Here is a 17,522-nt window from a genome sequence, read left to right on the forward strand (position 1 = left end):
ATTCGAGTCATTCGACTACAAGCCAAGTTCAGAAGCGAATCGTTCAACCACATACGAGTTCGGATTCAATTCATGCACAAATTCAATTATATACAAGAGCTCGGCTATATATAAGTTCAAATTTGAATCATATACAAGAGCACCAACTCGAGAAATCAGTATTGCCACAATTTTTTAGCCATGAACAGTCCAAAGTTTCAGCCACAAGAGCACCAACTCGAGAAATCAGTATTGCCACAATTTTTTAGCCATGAACAGTCCAAAGTTTCAGCCATCAATTTCAGGTTTTCTGAACAGTCCAAAGTTTCAGCCATCAATTTCAGGTTTTCCCCCAAAGTTCAAGAACTAAAGTTCAATTATCACCACTAAAGATCACAGACACAACCAAAATTGAAACAGAAGCATTCGAGGTTCACCTGAACTCGAGAATAGCGTGATCTGAATTGAGAAAATCCACCACTAAGCAAAACTCGAATCTGAGGCGAAGAGGGAGCTGAGATCCTGACAAGAAATCAGAGTGAAAACCAAGTCAAATCGAAGAGGGGTGGCCAAAATCAAGAACAGAAATCTTAATTCTAACTTAAATTCGGAATTAGGGTTTCAAACCCCCTTTACAGTTGAGAACACAAGATGGAACTTAGCCAAAGCTGAGGATGACGCCTACCTGAATCAAAGTCGGCGAATTCGACGAGGAGAATCGCACCAAGCTGTCGAAAACCTAGCTCTTGACTTCGGTTGGAATAAAAGGATAAAGTGAAAACCGAGTCAAATTGAAGAGGGGTAACCAAGATCAAGAACATAAAGCTCAATTTGTACCTGAAATCGAAATCCAAGGCAGGAACTCCACCCGATGCTTAAGCTCGAACTCACGTTGGAAGAATCACAAACCCTAGGTTTTAATCTCCCTTTACTCGGATCCAAGTTGGAAGAAGAGGGGAAGGAATCAATGTGGAATTTAAAGGGTTTGGGGAGTTCTGATCTTGGAGAAGTTCTTGGATGGCTAGAACTCAAGGAGAAAAGAAACCGAAATTTTAGAGAGAAAGGAAAGCTGGGACCGATGAAGAAGGAAGAAGAACAAAAGAGGGAATCAGATTTTTTTTCTTTAGCCCTCTCCGACCCGCGTTCCGCGGGTCAGGTTTGTGTCCGACCCGCGTGCTCGCGGGTCGGATTAATCCGACCCGCGATCACGCGGGTCGGATTCATCTGACCCGCGTGAACGCGGGTCAGACCCAGTTCAAGGCCCGTTTTTGCTGTATTTTCGTCCGTTTTCGTCCGTTTTTGAAATTTTCGAAGGTTAACCTCATCTCCCGGACAATTTCACGGTATTTTTGTTCATATTTGGAATGTTCAGAGTTCGACTTCATTTCCCGGATAATTGAGCGGCATTTTCAGTCGGCATTTCCAGTCAGATTTAGAACGTTCAGAGTTCAATTTCATCTCCCAAATAATTTCGAGATATTTTCGTCGGTTTTCAGAATACTCGAGACCCAATTTTATATTTTGGGTGATTTCGCGATACTTTCGCCTTTTATCGGAATATTCGATACCCGAAACTCCAACGGGTACATGAGTCTAAACTGTTCCCCATTTTGACAGGAAGTTCCTAGAGAATATTACAAATAATAATTCTTAAGGATAACCTGGCAACCTCCGGCGGGTACACGAGGTTAAACTGATTCCCGAAACTCCCAGGAGTACACGAGTATAAACTGGTTCTCCTCAGGTTAACGCAAAACCCTAAGGTCAACGCCGGTCAACGCGTAGCCCTAGGTCAACGCCAGTCAACGCGTTGCGATGAAAGTCAACGTCGATCGATTCGAAACCCTAAGGTCAACGCCGGTCAACGCGTAGCCCTAGGTCAACGCCAGTCAACACGTTGCAATTGATCCAAAAGTCAACTCAATGACATATCAACAAAAAAAAAAAAACCCACTCACTAATTCCGGTTCAAGGCTTCAACAACGGTCAGACGATAAACGCAGTACCGAGAAAATCTTAGCTATTCGACAAAATACAGAATACGCTAAAATATGGAGAAGTCAAGAATCGAAACCATCTGTAGCTCCTTTAACACCGACTGAAGGTGGGGATCCATCATATCCAAAGCGTTTCAGACTCCTCTATAAAAGAATGAGGCTGAAACACTTTGGAGGGGGTATCTGTAGGCGTCTAAAATTGTCTACGAGAGCCCACACGAAACTCGAAGCAATGAATGGGCGAGTCAAGAAGATTCGTCAAACCAACTCGTGCGCGTCGGTCAAACGCGTGCACGTCAATCAACTCGTGCGCGCCAGTCAACGCGCGCACGTCGATCAGCCCGTGCGCGTCGGTCAACGCGCGTACGTCGAATCAACTCGTACGCGCCGGTCAAACGCGTGCACGTCAACCAACTCGTGTGCGCCGGTCAACGCGCGCACGTCAACCAACTCGTGCGCGCCAGTCAACGCGGAGTTCTGGAGGAAGAGGAGTTCTTGAATGGTTAGAACTCAAGGAGAAGAGCTGGGACCGAACTTGAAGAAGGAAGAAGAAGAAGAACAAAAAAAAAAAAAAATTGGAATTTTTTCAACTTTTGACCCCTCTCCGACCCGCGTTCCGCGGGTCAGATTTGTGCCCGACCCGCGTGCTCGCGGGTCAGATTAATCCGACCCGCGGTCACGCGGGTCGGATCTATCTGACCCGCGTGAACGCGGGTCAGACCCAGTTTAGGGCTCGTTTTGCTGCATTTTCGTCCGTTTTCGTCCGTTTTCGAAATTTTCGAAGCTTAACCTCATCTCCTGGACAATTTCACGGTGTTTTTGCTCATATTTGGAATGTTCAGAGTTCGACTTCATTTCCCGGAATATTCGGGACCCAATTTTATATTTTGGGCGATTTCGTGATTTTTCACCTATTTCGGAATATTCGGGACCCAATTTTATATTTTGGGTGATTTCGCGATACTTTCGCCTTTTATCGGAATATTCGATATCCGAACTCCAACGGGTACATGAGTCTAAACTGTTTCCCATTTTGACAGGAAGTTCCTAGAGAATATTACGTATAATAATTCTTAAGGATAACCTTTCAAAACTCCAACGGGTACATGAGTCTAAACTGTTTCCCATTTTGACAGGAAGTTCCTAGAGAATATTACAGATAATAATTCTTAAGGATAACCTGGCAACCTCCGGCGGGTACACGAGGTTAAACTGATTCCCAAAACTCCCAGGAGTACACGAGTATAAACTGGTTCTCCTCAGGTTAACGCGAAACCCTAAGGTCAACGCCGGTCAACGCGTAGCCCTAGGTCAACGCCAGTCAACGCGTTGCGATGAAAGTCAACGTCGATCGATTCAAAACCCTAAGGTCAACGCCGGTCAATGCGTAGCCCTAGGTCAACGCCAGTCAACACGTTGCAATTGATCCAAAAGTCAACTCAATGACATATCAACAAAAAAAAAGGGTCGGATATTTCCGACCCGCGCAAGCGCGGGTCGGATTATTCCGACCCGCGCGAGCGCAGGTCAGATTTTTCTGCCGCGCAGTCTAATGTCTCAAACACGTTTTGACGGTTTTTAATTGGTTTTTTGCAGGGTTTATCGGTTCCAGGGGTTCTTAACTGACTTGAGATCATCCTCAAACGTGGTTAGGCTGCTGTTGACTAAAGATAGAGCCAAATCCCTTGTTCTTATCCAAATAACCGCATTTTGAGGCCTATAAATATGAACCAAAGGCCTCCATTTTCTGGATCTGGAATCTTATCAAGAGGACGAGGTGCTGCTGGATTGGAGAGTGAAGGAGCACGAAATTTCAGCAAAGGACAGCGAGATCCCGGTGAACTTCGGAGCAAAGGAGAAGCCGTTCGAAGGATCTGAAGCTCGTACGTCCGTTCTTTGAGATTAGGCTTTGTCTTAATCTCGAGAAGAGCCCTGAAATCGCTTTGTCGATTCCAGGACTTCAAGCAAATACCCCCTTGGTGAGGTAGAAGCTCTGCCCAATTTTCTGCAACCGGATCTGATTCGAGGTCGTCCACGGATTAACCCCGGCACCGGCGAAGAACCCACGCAAGCAAGAGCCGATAAACGGATCTTGCGTTTATTTTCAAGAAAGTTGTAATCTTTTGTTCTTTTGTTATTTGAATTCATTTGTAACGCTTAAAGTTTAATGAAATCAATGACTAAGGTGACTTTCGACGAAAACAACTATGTGGGTGAAATTTCATCTAATAATGACAGTGATATACTAAACAAGTGATGTTATCATCATTAGTCACATATTTTATCAATTTTTTCAAGCTTTTCTCATAAAGCTAATGCTATATCTAATTAATGTGCATGAAGGAGAAACCCAACTGATTATTGTCAAGCATGAAGGAGAAAACAATATATTATCAATTGTATATTAAATAAATTGATGGCTATGCATATTCTACATCAACAATTACTGTAACATTTTGATAATTGTTCGGGTATCCTTAAAATGCATAATTTGTTATGCAGCAACTACTAAACTATCAATGACATCTTTTGTAGCAAGTAACAATATTTTCTGCCTTCCATTTTTTACAAAATTTTTCATCTCTAGAAGTGAAAATCTCGGTATCCAATGACATGAAACTAATTGAATAGGAAACTATGCAACTGATAAAATAAAAGTCTAGACATTCTTTCCTGAGTTTAGGCACACTTAGAGGGGCTCAAACTATTCTGATTGGATAAAATTCTAAGGGGGATGAGAGCAAATTTCAAATTGGTCAAGAAATAATGCTATCAAATGTGGAGTTCGAAAATATAAATGCAAGCATAAAATGCACGGTTTAAGGTAGGAAATCATTTACTTATGCGCCCTCCAGACTTGAGTGTTCCAACGGTCATCTATGCTGATTTTCTGTAATGAAGGAATTACGTCTTGTAACATCTTATGTATATTACACCTTGAATCCATTGACCTCATTGTCTGTATTTAATATTTTCTCGTTATTTCATTAGTTAAAAGTTGGTTGTCATTGTTATATGACATAATTCATGACACATACCATGCACAAAGAGAGCAAAATCGCTCCTCTCCCCAAGAAAGACCAGTCCAAGTTTCCCTTGTTTTTGTTTTCAGAAGGTCGAGTTTCTCTTATATGTAAATACGATAAAAAAAGATCGTGATTTCGAAACCAGAACGTTTACCAGGTTATTGGTTCAAAACCAAGTTTTCCCTGTTTTGCCTTATTGATGTCTGGGTTGACTTCTTGCTTCAAATGCTGAGCAGATCAGAAGAGAACAGACTGTTATTGCTGATGGAGATCAGTAGTGTCTATCTGATGCTTGAATCAGTAAAACAAGCAAATGATTGAAAGAGAAACTAAAAAGTTATAACTGTGTTTATAGAGTTCCTTGAACCTGATATCAATCGAATAAGTTTTTTTTTCCTTCTCTCGAGTAACAGGCTCTCTCTCCTTGCAGGATTACAAAAATTTATCTGAGGTGTAGCCAATTTTAACCATCTTATGCTTACACATAATGTAAAATTTTGACCCAACAAAGTCTATAGTGATAAGATTCTCCTCAACGTACTAACAGTAGACTTTTCATTAACATAACGTGCGCATCTCTCTAAATCACCAACTTGTATGTGACAGATCCTCAGTTGCATAAACTAAGCATTCAAACTGACATATGGACGACATTTTTCTTAGACGAGTTCAGAATGAGGAAATTTTCTATTATTTCCGACCAAATTCTGGGAGATCATTATCGATCATTTATGAACTTCTTAAATTAGCAACTATATAAAACTCAAACCAAATGTCAGGAGTAAGATTCGCCTGCTCCTTATGCAAAAACCTACTAATCTATAATTAGTGATTACATTAATCATAATGTGTTAGTAAATGAAATGACAACTTGGGCTGGTGCCTCTAACGCATCAGCAGCAATACAATGAGTTGACCACTTCTAAGTCTGCAAGCAAAATAACTGAAGATTCTCATCACTGATGTATTTTATGCAGAGCTGCAAATAAGAAAAATACAGAGGATATATTTCAAGGAGAGAACATGCAATTATAGATTAGAGTCCTTAGACAATCTGTTACAATTATGGCATGATATTTTAAAAAAACACATGATAACTATGAAGAATTAAGAAATCTTATAGATGGCTGAATAGAATCATAGTCATCTCCTGATTTCTACTGTAATTTTTCTACAAATAAGCAACCTGAAAAGTTTGGAGACCCAGAAGTTCCAAATGGAAGCAGAGGCAACACCACCAGCCAAAACTCTAAGAAAACTGAAGGGATTCGAAAATGCCGCCTCTTCCAATTTTAAACATCAAAATCCTTTCATGAAGCATTTCCACATTTATCAGCTAATTGGGAGGCAAAACAACCATTTCAGCATCACCAAAGGCTTAATTCTTCTTTCGATTGTCGTTGTCTTGTTTCTTAACATCATCGGCTACCTCTTTAGTTACCGTTTCCTTTCTCATCCTATCTTGATCATTTCTTCTTTCTCTTCCTCTAAGTCTGCATCGTATGATTCGAGTTTTTATAGACATGACTTAAGCTCTTCAAACATTTCTTCTTCAAATCCTCCAACTTTCTTAAATTCTTCTACCACCTTAAGTTCTCGTCCTCCTCCTCCTCCTCCTATCGCTGTGAATTTTAATTCTCTACCACCACCATCACCTCTAGAAGTCAACCTTTCTCCTCCTAGTTCAAACTTTGGCAACTCAATAAACAGGGAACTAATAAAAGATTGCGATCTGTCTAAAGGGGAATGGGTGAGAGATTGGAAAGCACCTTACTATACGAATACGACATGTTATACAATCCAAGAGCATCAAAATTGCATGAAGTATGGGAAACCAAACCTGGACTTCTTGAAGTGGAGATGGAAGCCAGATGGTTGCGAGCTGCCACTCTTTGAACCTAAGCAGTTTCTGGAGATTATGAGGGGAAAGACGCTAGCTTTTGTTGGAGACTCTTTGGCAAGAAACCAGATGCAATCCTTGATGTGCCTCCTATCGCGGGTAAGCCTGTATATTTTATTTATGAAAGAGTTTAGGCCAGGATGTTTTTGCATGTATTATAAAGTTTATCATACTAAGATGAGTGACAAGAGGTTCTCAATTTATACGTGTAATAGCTTGAAGAACTACGTCAATTGGGATGATTTCTAGTCAATGAAGATTAGGAGAGTCCATAAGATGAGAAAGGTTGATAGATGTATTCAGCAAGAGTTCATGTTTTTTATTTTCTTTAATATCATTAGTGCTCTTCTCTTTATGTTTTACCCGAGTGTTGATTGAGTTTGAATAAACGTGGATTGAATCTTGAAACTTATACCAACATCCATACCATGGCAATGTGAGAAGGAAGAAATATAATTAGCAGACTGCATTATAATTTTACATTTCTGTTGCATTATCATTTTATTAATAAATTTTACTAGCAGTTGTCTAATAAAGCAACTTAAAAGTTCGCTATAACAGTCTCTGTGAAGTCATCACAGAACAATAATACAACGGTCATATGCTTAACTTCTCTTTTCTTTTCTTTTTCTGAACTGAATACTAATCTATGGTGTGCTAAAAAATTTCACATTATACTTTCAGGTGATGTATCCAAAAGACATCTCCAAAAACTCAGACGACAACTTCAAACGAATGTACTACCCTGCATTTAACTTCACGATCACAATCTTCTGGTCACCATTTCTGATCAAAGCTAAAGAAACCAAAGGACCAAAAAACACTTATTTATGGAAGTTGTACCTCGATCAAGTCGACAATAAATGGGCATCCCATATCGACGAATTCGACTATCTCATCCTATCTGCAGGTAGGTGGTTTGAGCGTCCATCAATATTCTACCACAGGAAAAGAATCATCGGGTGCCTCTACTGTACAAATAAAAATGTCACACAACGAACAATGCATTATTCTAACAAGAGAGCATTTCAAACTGCATTTCAGGGCATCAATAAATCAGAGAAGTTCAAAGGAACGATGATTTTGAGAACGGTATCTCCTGCGCATTTTGAGAATGGGGTATGGGACAATGGAGGTGATTGTGCGAGAACAAGACCATTTCTTCGAAATGAAACGAATTTGAGTGCCGATGAGAAACAATTATATAAGGATCAGATTAAGGAATTTGAGAAAGCGAAGCACGAAGGGATGAAGAAAGGAACTGAGTTTCGATTGTTGGATATGACGAATGCTATGTCGTTAAGACCGGATGGGCATCCAAGCCGATATGGACATTGGCCAGATGAGAGGTGGAAATTGTATAATGACTGTGTTCACTGGTGTTTACCAGGACCTGTGGATATGTGGAATGATATATTGGTTCAAATGTTGAGTGTCTGAGGAAGAAGCTGTTATCCTGGAGAAAACGTTCATGGAATATTCTGAAAGGAACATCGTTTATTTAGAAGCACACGTAGGGGGTGGCTTGTAAAAGATGAATAAGGAAATTCTTGGAATTCTATTACAATTGAATTAATTGTTGGCATCGAGAAGAAGGTATTCAAGGGAGGGTTTTCTGGATAATAAGCCCCGAGATTAGTCTTATTTTGATATTAGACCCTAAAAATCTCTGTGTTCTAATATTGAGGAGTCACTTGCGCATAGACCCCCTGTAGTACAGCAGTTCTGAACTTACTATCCCTGTAGTTTCCTTTTGGCAGAGAGACAACCTTCGTATGTTTCTCCCATCTTTAATCTCAGATAGACTCACTAATTTTCCTCAAGGGCAACCTTTGCCAAAATTTTGCCTAGGGTAGGGTCTACCTGCAAAAATGAAACTACAGGGGTAGGAAGTTGAAAACAACAATACTAACAGGGTCTATACGCAATTAATCCTAACTTTGACCCCATATCTTTTAAATTGTTTGGAATTGTTTACGCTTACTGACCTCCAAAAAAACTAACTAAAACATAACAAAACCAAATCTTGTAAATATTAACAAGAATAACATCAGAACATACACAAGCCTCTGGATCACACAAAAGAGCAAAACAAATTTTAATTCCATGTGCAAGAAACAAAACAAATAAACTACAACTTCAACTTCATTTTCACTCCCCTGGAAGAAGCTCTCTTGATGGCTGCAGAGCAGTAGAGCTCGTGGTACCAAACCGAGCAGGTATAATTCTTGAAGGAGAAAGAACTTCTGCAAGTGACACATTGTAAGTGTCTACTCCAAGTCGGCTCTGTAGCCATCCTCGTCCTCCAGAGAACCCGTCAGTGACGATCCAGCAGTTCTTGAAGCCGAGACTGGTGAGTGATTTTGCAACGATTTTAGATATATCTGAGTACCTGCATTATGAATTTATATGAGATAGATTGAATCACTAGTTTGTTGGGTTAACTGTGGATAGACCTTCTGTAGTGTAGTTCTATTATTGCAGACAAGACCCCCTGAGTAAAATTTATTGACACTTCCACCCTCAAAGAAAAAGAAAATTGTTTCTTTTTCAACCTCAGAGAAAAAAGTAATTGTTACTTGACAAATAGACCTCCTGAGGGTAAAATAATCAGAAAATTTTCACTCAAGGGTCTATTCACAATTGGGCAATAGTACTGGGGATCCTACGTTTGCACAATAGAACTACAGAGGGTCTATCCGCAAGTGAGCTATGGTACAGGGGTCTATCAGCAATTACTCCTAGTTGTAATGAGTATTGGAGAACTAACGAGTCTAGTATCACGATGTTAGAGCTTTTGTTGACTCTTTTGAGGTAGGAAATCTTCAACGCTGTGATTTCTGCTTCTGCTCTCTTTGTGTTTCTTACTAGGCCTTTGATCTTGCTAGGGAGCTCCTCCACACTATTGAAAAAAAAAGGATTTCAATATAGTCATGGTCTAAATCTAAATGTAAAAACAAAGACATAAAAGCAGGATATATGGATAGAGCAAGGCATTTCTTACGGCACTGCGATCATCTTGTTCTTAGCACCAGATGGGAGGCGAGGAATTCCTGCCTTGTTCTTTTCCTTTTCTGATCTTATGTCAATCATAATGTAGTTTTGCGTGGAAATTAGGTCAAGAGTCTGAGCAGGACTGAGATTACCTAAAAAAAACCATCCAAGCTGTTCATATAACAATCTTGAGTGACTGTACAACAATAAGCTAACATCAGTGCAGTCTTATACAGTTAAATAACTCCCTAAAAGCTATTGAAAACAAAAGTACCGTAGGCATCATTAACAGCTATACCGGAAATCAAAATAACTTAAGAATTGTATAAGACTGCACTGATAATAGCTATTTCAATAACTTAAGCTAACAATCTTGAGTGACTGCACTGATAAATAACTTAAGCTAACAATTCTTAAGTACTGTTTTCGGGTTATTTTCGTGTTTGTTTGGGGGGTTGTTGCTGTTGTTGTGTGTGTTGATGTTTTTTTTGGGGGTTTTCTGGGTGTGTGTGGGGGGTGGGGGGTAGGGCGGGGGCAGGTTTGTTTGGATTCTTTTGCATTAGTACTTATTTTCCTTCTTATGGTTTGATAGAAGTTAGACACAGGAAGAGTGAGACTTGTTGAAACAAGAAGATATACCATATGCCACGGGTTGAACCAATAACCATAAATCCTACAGTAATTGTCCAAATTGCAAAGTTATTAAATCCTCCTCATAAAAGTTATTTCCGAGTCCTCAAAAAAAAAAGAGTCATTAGAATCCGTAATAATCTCCTTATATCATTCCTGAGCATTTTGGTTTAGCAAAATGGATATTGTTCACATTGGTCGGTTCACACCGTACTGCCAACTAACAAATGGTTGGGAAATATGAAACCATGAATTTCAGAATATGAAAAGCTGGTCTTAATTTTATGCCATTACCTTTACAAATCATATTCCCTTTAAAAGTGAGAGTTCTTGAAAAACTTTCATTGGTCAATTTTATCCCTAGTCCTTTTCAATATTAACATTCTTATCCTAATTATAATTGGTTATCAACTAAAGCTATTAAATTAAAATTAAACTTCTGAGTTAAAGCTCTCTCCATTCAGAACTAATTAATAAAAAAATGATCTAATCAGAATAGGTTGACAACTAAAGAGTATTAAGGAAGCTTAAACTTCCGAATTAAAACTCACTCCATTCAAAACCAATTAATAAAAAATTGATCTAATTAGAATTGGTAAACAACTAAAGAGTAGAAAGAACTCCATTCAAAACCAATTAATAAAAAATTGATCTAATTAGAATTGGTAAACAACTAAAGAGTAGAAAGAAGCTTAGAGCACATTAATTAATAAAAAATTGATCTAATTAGAATTGGTAAACAACTAAAGAGTAGAAAGAAGCTTAGAGCACATTAACATTGTAAACATAATATGCATTGCACGTGTAAATATTAACCAATTGATTGATACCAAATTATGGAATTAGTTAATTATTAACAAAAAATCAACTGAGAAGTATTTTTTGTAGTGGTCCCTTATAATTTTTATATTTTGAAATTAGTCCATCAAAGCATTGAAATTATTATTGTTAGGTACCTCAATCTTAAGTTATTTGAAATTAGTCATTCAAGTTAATGGTATAATTAGCAATTTGAGGGACTAATTTTCCTCTAATTGTTTTTTTTACTCTTGATTGGAGAAGCTGATATCAAAATAACTTAAGAATTGTGGATATAATAGCTATTTCAATGATTTGATGAATTAATTTTAAAATAATAAGAATTGAGCAACCTAATAATTCAATGTGGTTATCTTTGCAAACTTATTGAGAGGTTTTCTTAAATGATGATAGGTTTTCTTATTCTACAGTCATTAGGGATTAAGATAGAAGATTTTTCTTCCCTTTTATTTTTTACTTCATAAGAGTTTTATGTCATCTGTTATTATTATATTTGATGCATTGAAGAAATTGATTGCTATATGAGTGAATAATCTTTTCGAATAATGTGTAGCTTACATTGCTCATGGTTTATAAGCAAATAATATTTTCCAATAATTTGTAACTTGCATTGTTTATGGTCACAACGACACATAAAATGGAAGCTGAAGATACATAAATGTAAGTATTAAGAAAGTTCACATATAATATTACATCATGAGGTCGAGATTTAAAAGAAACACTTTTACAACCAAGTTATACTAAAGAAAGAAACCAAACAAATAACCACGTGAAATGCACGTGTATCTCTCCTAGTACTTAGAAATAAAGGAGTCAAATAATCTATGGAGAAAAATAAACTTTGCTATGTTATAGAACAAAGCAACACAACACAAAGCAACACACCTTTATAACCACGAAAGTTGAAAGTAATTGCAGACCATACTGATGGAAGGAGAAGGTAAGCAACGAATAATGCTCCAGCTGATACAACAATCACTGAAGGATCTGATGAAGTAATTGTTTTGACTGTTGCTGAAGCAATTGGCTTAGCCCCTTCGATCACTTTTGGTGTCTGCTGCACAAATGTCTATTGACATTGAAACTATATCAACCTCTTGTCAAGCTGAGACTTCTTTTTTATTTATTAACTTTATTTCTGATCAATAATAGTTCATAAATATTCATAGTCTGGTCTATGCATCATCACAATGTTAAGCATTTGAAATGCAATATGTCAGGTTCCTATCTGGCCAAAAAGTACATGAATATCATTTATTTTTCTTTTGATGGGGCCTCTTAACTCGAGTACCCCAGCCATATTGCGTGCATGGAAAAATTCCCCATAAAGGGCTCTCGATCTATAGATTATCGTATATCTGGAAAGGAGAGGTGATACTGATACCTGATGTATCAATAATGTCTGCTAGTTAATCACTATTGTCAATCAGTGTAATTATGATTATAACGATGGTGACTGCACTAAAAGACATGTCATTGATCTGATAGTGATTGCACTGATATGTCAGATGTCACTTTCGCCTTCCTACCTATATCATCATATTGCACAGGGCCCTCTATAGAATTCTTCTTCCCTTTCAACAATATGCATAGGGGTGTCAGGCATGGGAGACTATAGAGATATGGCTACCGGGTGCCGAAAAGAATTTAGGTATTGAGGAAAAGCAACATTAAATGAAAGAAATTAGCTAACAAAGTACAAAAAGTTGAAACATTATGACTATCAGCACCCGATCTGGGCAACTAGTACAGGGGCACCATTCATGGAAAAATTGTAACCATACCAGCGAAAACTCAATCGAAGAGGTTAACATTTCACTGGTGTAAAATGAGCAGATTGAAACATGAAACTAGAAGGAATAAGGAAATACTTTCGCAGCAGAGAGAACAGGGCTAGGATCAACTCCAGCACTCTGAAGAGCCTCCTTGGCTTGTTTCGAAGCATCGGAAACAACAGGCGACGCAATCTTCAGCGCTTCTTCACCTGCGCTCTGAAGCATGGGCACAGCCACATCAACTGCTGGCTTCAGTGTATCACCCAACACCTTAATTACTTGCTGGGAGAAGTCCAAAGCCTTTGAGCCAGCACCCCCTACTTGGTCTATGGTGTCTTCAACCTTAGAAAAAAAAAGATGCGTCATGAATAGTGATGATAAAGAAATGAGCTTTTCATAGACTGAATCAAGAAAAGCTTGATAAATTATGGCGAATGCAAGCCTATATCATATATGTTTATACGTGCTCTCAGAAAAATAGCAAAAGAGCACTATTAGTAGTTCAAAAGGTAAAGATTTACAGGAGAAATATGTCGAGCATTGTGAAAGATCCAAACCCTTTGTGGAAAATCTCATATATGGGTTTTTTTCCCTCTCCCAGTAGTATCACGAAAGATAAGGAAGGTAATTATGGGTTCATGAATTTGATAGAGACGTCATTAGAATTTTTAGAAATTCAACTTTCAACAGGTAATTAAGGTACTGACACATGTATATTTAACATCAAGAAGAAGATTAATTTTGGAGCTAAAACATCAGAAACTAGCAACTCTAGTGAATCATATAGATACCAAGCTCACTGAGCCAATTTGATCATTGCGCAGTTTACACTAATAGTGGTGGTGGTACCTTTGTGAGAGAGGAGACGATGTCCTCCTTGGAGAAGGCAAAGGCCTTAGCTTCACAGAATCCGTTGGGAATGGATAAGAGAGCAAGAAAAGAGATAGCAGTTGTAGATGTTGAAGAGACCAAGGAGTGTTGCTCATTATTTTGAGGAGGAGGAGGAGGAGGAGGAGGAAGAAGAAGAGAATGCTTATTGGGTTTGGGTTTGGGTTTGGACTGGGGAGGGGGTCTGATTCTGATGGCTGCTGTGGCTCTAAAAGCCAATGCCATCACTTAAATTACTCCCTCCTCTGTTTCTTGGTGATGATGAGAGAGAGAGATCTTGTTGCTGAGAATTTGTTTTTGTTTCAGGGGTATGATTTTTAATGGGGTGGAAAATTGATGAGAATTTTGTGTGATGGAGAGATACACTGAAGGTGATTGCCTTCTTGAGTGGAGAGCCAAGGGAATTGCTTTTGTGTCTCAGGCTTGACTTGGGCCTACCATTTCTTGTACCTTTTCTTGCTTGTATTGTAGGCTGTTCAGGAAGATGGGGCTTTGTAGTAACTAGGCTAGGGCTTTAGTGGGTTGGGATGGGCCTAAAAAGGTTAAATCTGAGAAAGCCCAATAAATTCTGATTGTATTAAGAAAAAATAAAAATAAAAGAAGCTTATCCAATTTCCCCAAACTTTAGTATATATTCCTATTTTAAGGGACATGATGTGGCTGGATTTTCACTATCACAAAATTGATTCTCACATTAGGAAAATTAGTAATGCGGTGCATGTCTAGTGCCTCCTCCTATAAACTCTGAATTGGATGATTATTTCATGCATTGATATCGTAACTGTTTGCACTGATTTTTATCGAAGCACTTGTTTTATGTATTTATATACCAGTTGGTATCATTTTCTCATCTCTATTTCGAATAAAGATCCTATCAGAATACTCTACAGAAAAAAAATATGTAATCTATACTATTCACGGATAGTTAGAGGGGTAGTATGTGAATTACAAATCACCTTTCTACGTTCGTAACTTTATTATTATGGAGGTCTGAGTAGGACTTGGTTGATTCGGGCAACATTATGACAGGTGAATCCAGAGGTCTCATTGAAGACATCATCAACCCAGCAATCTGAAACAGAGGGGGTACATTCCAGGCCAATTTTGTGTATGTGGCTGGTCCTCTTTTTTTTTCTTCTTTTTTTGTTATGTTTTTTGGTTGTTATTCTAGAAAATTATAGGTACATGTGTGGCATAATGTGCCCTGATATCCACAGTACTGATTGTCGAACCAGATTTCTATCCACTACCTGTTGAGCATTTTTAATCTACCAAGGTCACTCCCTAAATTCAGCCATATGCAACAGTAGGTGCTTTGCATTTAGGAGAGCCTCTCACAAGTCGCAACCTGGCTTTTTTCAGAGACATAAAAAAAATCTAATCAAAGCATTGGGTGTTTTTACAAAGACATCAACAATACATGGCAGCAAATCAAAAATATAACCCGACCCGTTCTCTCTCTTTTCGTTTTTCTCCTCCTATCAGTCAGCTCGGCCCTCGCTAAATTTTGCAAGAATTAATATTTTGTCATGTATTGTTCTTTTTCATTTCTTGCATATTTAATTTAGACATCCACAACGTTGTGATTCAACATGATGGTAGTGGTACTAGTGCTAAATTTTTTTCGTTGTGATTGGCAACCTGTAGGACGAAGTGATGCTAAGGACAACACCATGAAAACGACTCTATTATGAAGTAAGCAAAATAAATAAATAAATCCTACTATCTTGAAACATTGTACTCAATTGGAGTTGGTACAGGAATAGCTTATTTGGGATTGTTTATTAGAGCAGCAAAGGTGTCAGAAAGTTAATTTTATTAAACAGGAGGATTATTTAGATATTAGTCCCTTACATATTCAACAATTCCATATTAGTCCCTCAAATCTAGGAAATTGCTCATTTTTTGAGTATAGTTTGGCAGTGTAAAGAATTAGAAGAATAATAGATTAAGATGGAAATTTAGAGCTAATACCTAACAACTTAAGATTTGGTTCCTTTTGGTTTCTGGCTTTTGTTCAAGGCCTTTCTACAATTCAGAACTTCTCATATCATCATACTTGGGATTGCAACTGTCATCTAGTTGTTTACAATATTTTCAGTGGACATTGATTAAAACATTCCCTTTTAACAGTTTAGGTTCTCCAAGAAGAGTCCTTCGCAGTTCATTATGTGCTTTCTAATTTGGGTTTCATTCCTATATATCTTTGAGCATCGAAAGTCATATGTTCAAAGATAAAATTTTCCCTATTGCAAAATGGTCGGGGCACTTAGAAACCCACTTTATTCACTCAAAGAATGCATTCCTTTTATCTAAAATACATTAAAAAAGGTATTAATAACCTATATTCCATAAACTACATGGTTGTGTCTAGATTGCAAGTAACAATAATGTGGACTACAGCAAGTACCAATCTAGTTGGATTGTCACTAACTATGATACTTAAAGAGAGCAAGGAAGCAGGGCGAGAAGAAAGAGCTAAGATATACAAGGTTTGGAGAATACCAAGTAAAAAAAGGAGAGAGCAGTACTGACTCATTCTCCACTTTTGTCATCCTGCTGTGTGTTTAAAATGCATCCCCCCTATCATCACCACTATCAACCTTATGATTCCAAACCTATTTCCGCCCACTTCAATTCAATGCCCTTGCTCTTTTGTTCTTTTGGGGTGAAAAAAGTTTAAGGCCTCCAATCCCCTACAACCTAAAGATGCTACAGTACCTTATTAGCTAAGAAAAACTAAGCAGAAAGTTAAAAAGAAAGGCAGTGCTCTATGAACATATCCTAGTTATTCACATTTTAGGAGAAAGATAAGCATCTGATATCCTTCTTTTATACCGATAATCTATATATTCCTATATAGTGATCGATGGTTATTAGAGAGATGCAAGTTGAGAATAATCCAATTACGTTACTGAATAAACCTCTCGTTAGCTGCCAAAGTGTCTATTTCTTATGAGTAGGATACGTGCAGCTTATAAGAAGCTTCCTCTGACTCTTGTTTTGTAGTTTGTAGTCTAATAATGAGTTGGACAACTGAAGATTAGTTTAAAGAGAGTAGTAGATTAGGAGCAGGCAATCAAAAGAAAATCTCTTTTTATAAGAACTTAATTTCTAGGTTAAGGAAATCAAAACATAGCAGTGCCATTCTGTTGGGGAGAATCCCCTATGCCGAGAACCAACCAAATAGCCGAGAGATGAACAAACACACCAAACAATAGCACAAACACAATAACACCAGTTTTAACGTGATTCGGCGAGATGCCTACGTCCACGGGGCAAGGAGGGGGGAGTTTTCACTATTAGAAATCAAGAGGAACAAACTAGGGTTACAAATCTCTCATAAACCCTCAACAAATCAACTCTCAATCTCTCCAATTGCTCCTAGAATAGAAGCCCAAAGAAAACCCCTTTCAACAGCTCAAATCTCCTGCTCTCAAACCCTAGAGACACCCTCTAGGTATTTATACCAATCCCAAACGAAACGGGTCTAGAAACAGAACCAAACCCGAAA

At 38.1% G+C, this 17,522-nt stretch overlaps 2 protein-coding genes and 1 long non-coding RNA gene across 4 annotated transcripts; 1 reads left to right on the forward strand and 2 right to left on the reverse strand.

Annotated features, from left to right (window-relative positions):
• LOC109849540 lies at window positions 355-1,067 on the reverse strand. Its single transcript, XR_002249159.1, has 3 exons — window positions 817-1,067; window positions 665-729; window positions 355-501 (listed from the first exon to the last, which is right to left on the reverse strand). It is a non-coding gene; the product is annotated as an uncharacterized LOC109849540 (long non-coding RNA).
• Window positions 4,118-8,506, forward strand: LOC109849476 (protein trichome birefringence-like 19). Of its 2 annotated transcripts, XM_020419324.1 has the most exons (3): window positions 4,118-7,001; window positions 7,587-7,812; window positions 7,947-8,506. In XM_020419324.1, the coding sequence occupies exons 1-3, from the start codon at window positions 6,219-6,221 to the stop codon at window positions 7,955-7,957; spliced, it is 1,020 nt and encodes a 339-aa protein (XP_020274913.1). In that variant the 5' UTR covers window positions 4,118-6,218; the 3' UTR covers window positions 7,958-8,506. The 2 variants fall into 2 exon arrangements, with proteins under 2 accessions (XP_020274913.1, XP_020274906.1); XM_020419317.1 differs by having other exon boundaries at window positions 7,587-8,506.
• Window positions 8,909-14,398, reverse strand: LOC109849549 (calcium sensing receptor, chloroplastic). The gene is made up of 6 exons (XM_020419394.1): window positions 13,970-14,398; window positions 13,217-13,462; window positions 12,231-12,414; window positions 9,907-10,048; window positions 9,673-9,804; window positions 8,909-9,294 (listed from the first exon to the last, which is right to left on the reverse strand). Exons 1-6 carry the CDS (start codon window positions 14,231-14,233, stop codon window positions 9,054-9,056), a joined length of 1,209 nt encoding a protein of 402 aa, XP_020274983.1. The 5' UTR covers window positions 14,234-14,398; the 3' UTR covers window positions 8,909-9,053.

The sequence above is a fragment of the Asparagus officinalis genome, chromosome 1 (genome assembly GCF_001876935.1).
Source record: "Asparagus officinalis chromosome 1, Aspof.V1, whole genome shotgun sequence".
Classification (NCBI taxonomy): Eukaryota; Viridiplantae; Streptophyta; class Magnoliopsida; order Asparagales; family Asparagaceae; genus Asparagus; species Asparagus officinalis.

Coding starts and splice junctions, on each gene's coding strand:
- LOC109849549 (XM_020419394.1), bottom strand. CDS start 14,233: ATGGCATTGGCTTTTAGAGCCACAGCAGCCATCAGAATCAGACCCCCT. Junction 12,415..13,216: donor CTGTTCTCTCTGCTGCGAAA/GTATTTCCTTAT, acceptor CAATGTCAATAG/ACATTTGTGCAGCAGACACC. Junction 10,049..12,230: donor CAACTTTCGTGGTTATAAAG/GTGTGTTGCTTT, acceptor GGTTTTTTTTAG/GTAATCTCAGTCCTGCTCAG.
- LOC109849476 (XM_020419317.1), top strand. CDS start 6,219: ATGGAAGCAGAGGCAACACCACCAGCCAAAACTCTAAGAAAACTGAAG. Junction 7,002..7,586: donor TGATGTGCCTCCTATCGCGG/GTAAGCCTGTAT, acceptor TTATACTTTCAG/GTGATGTATCCAAAAGACAT.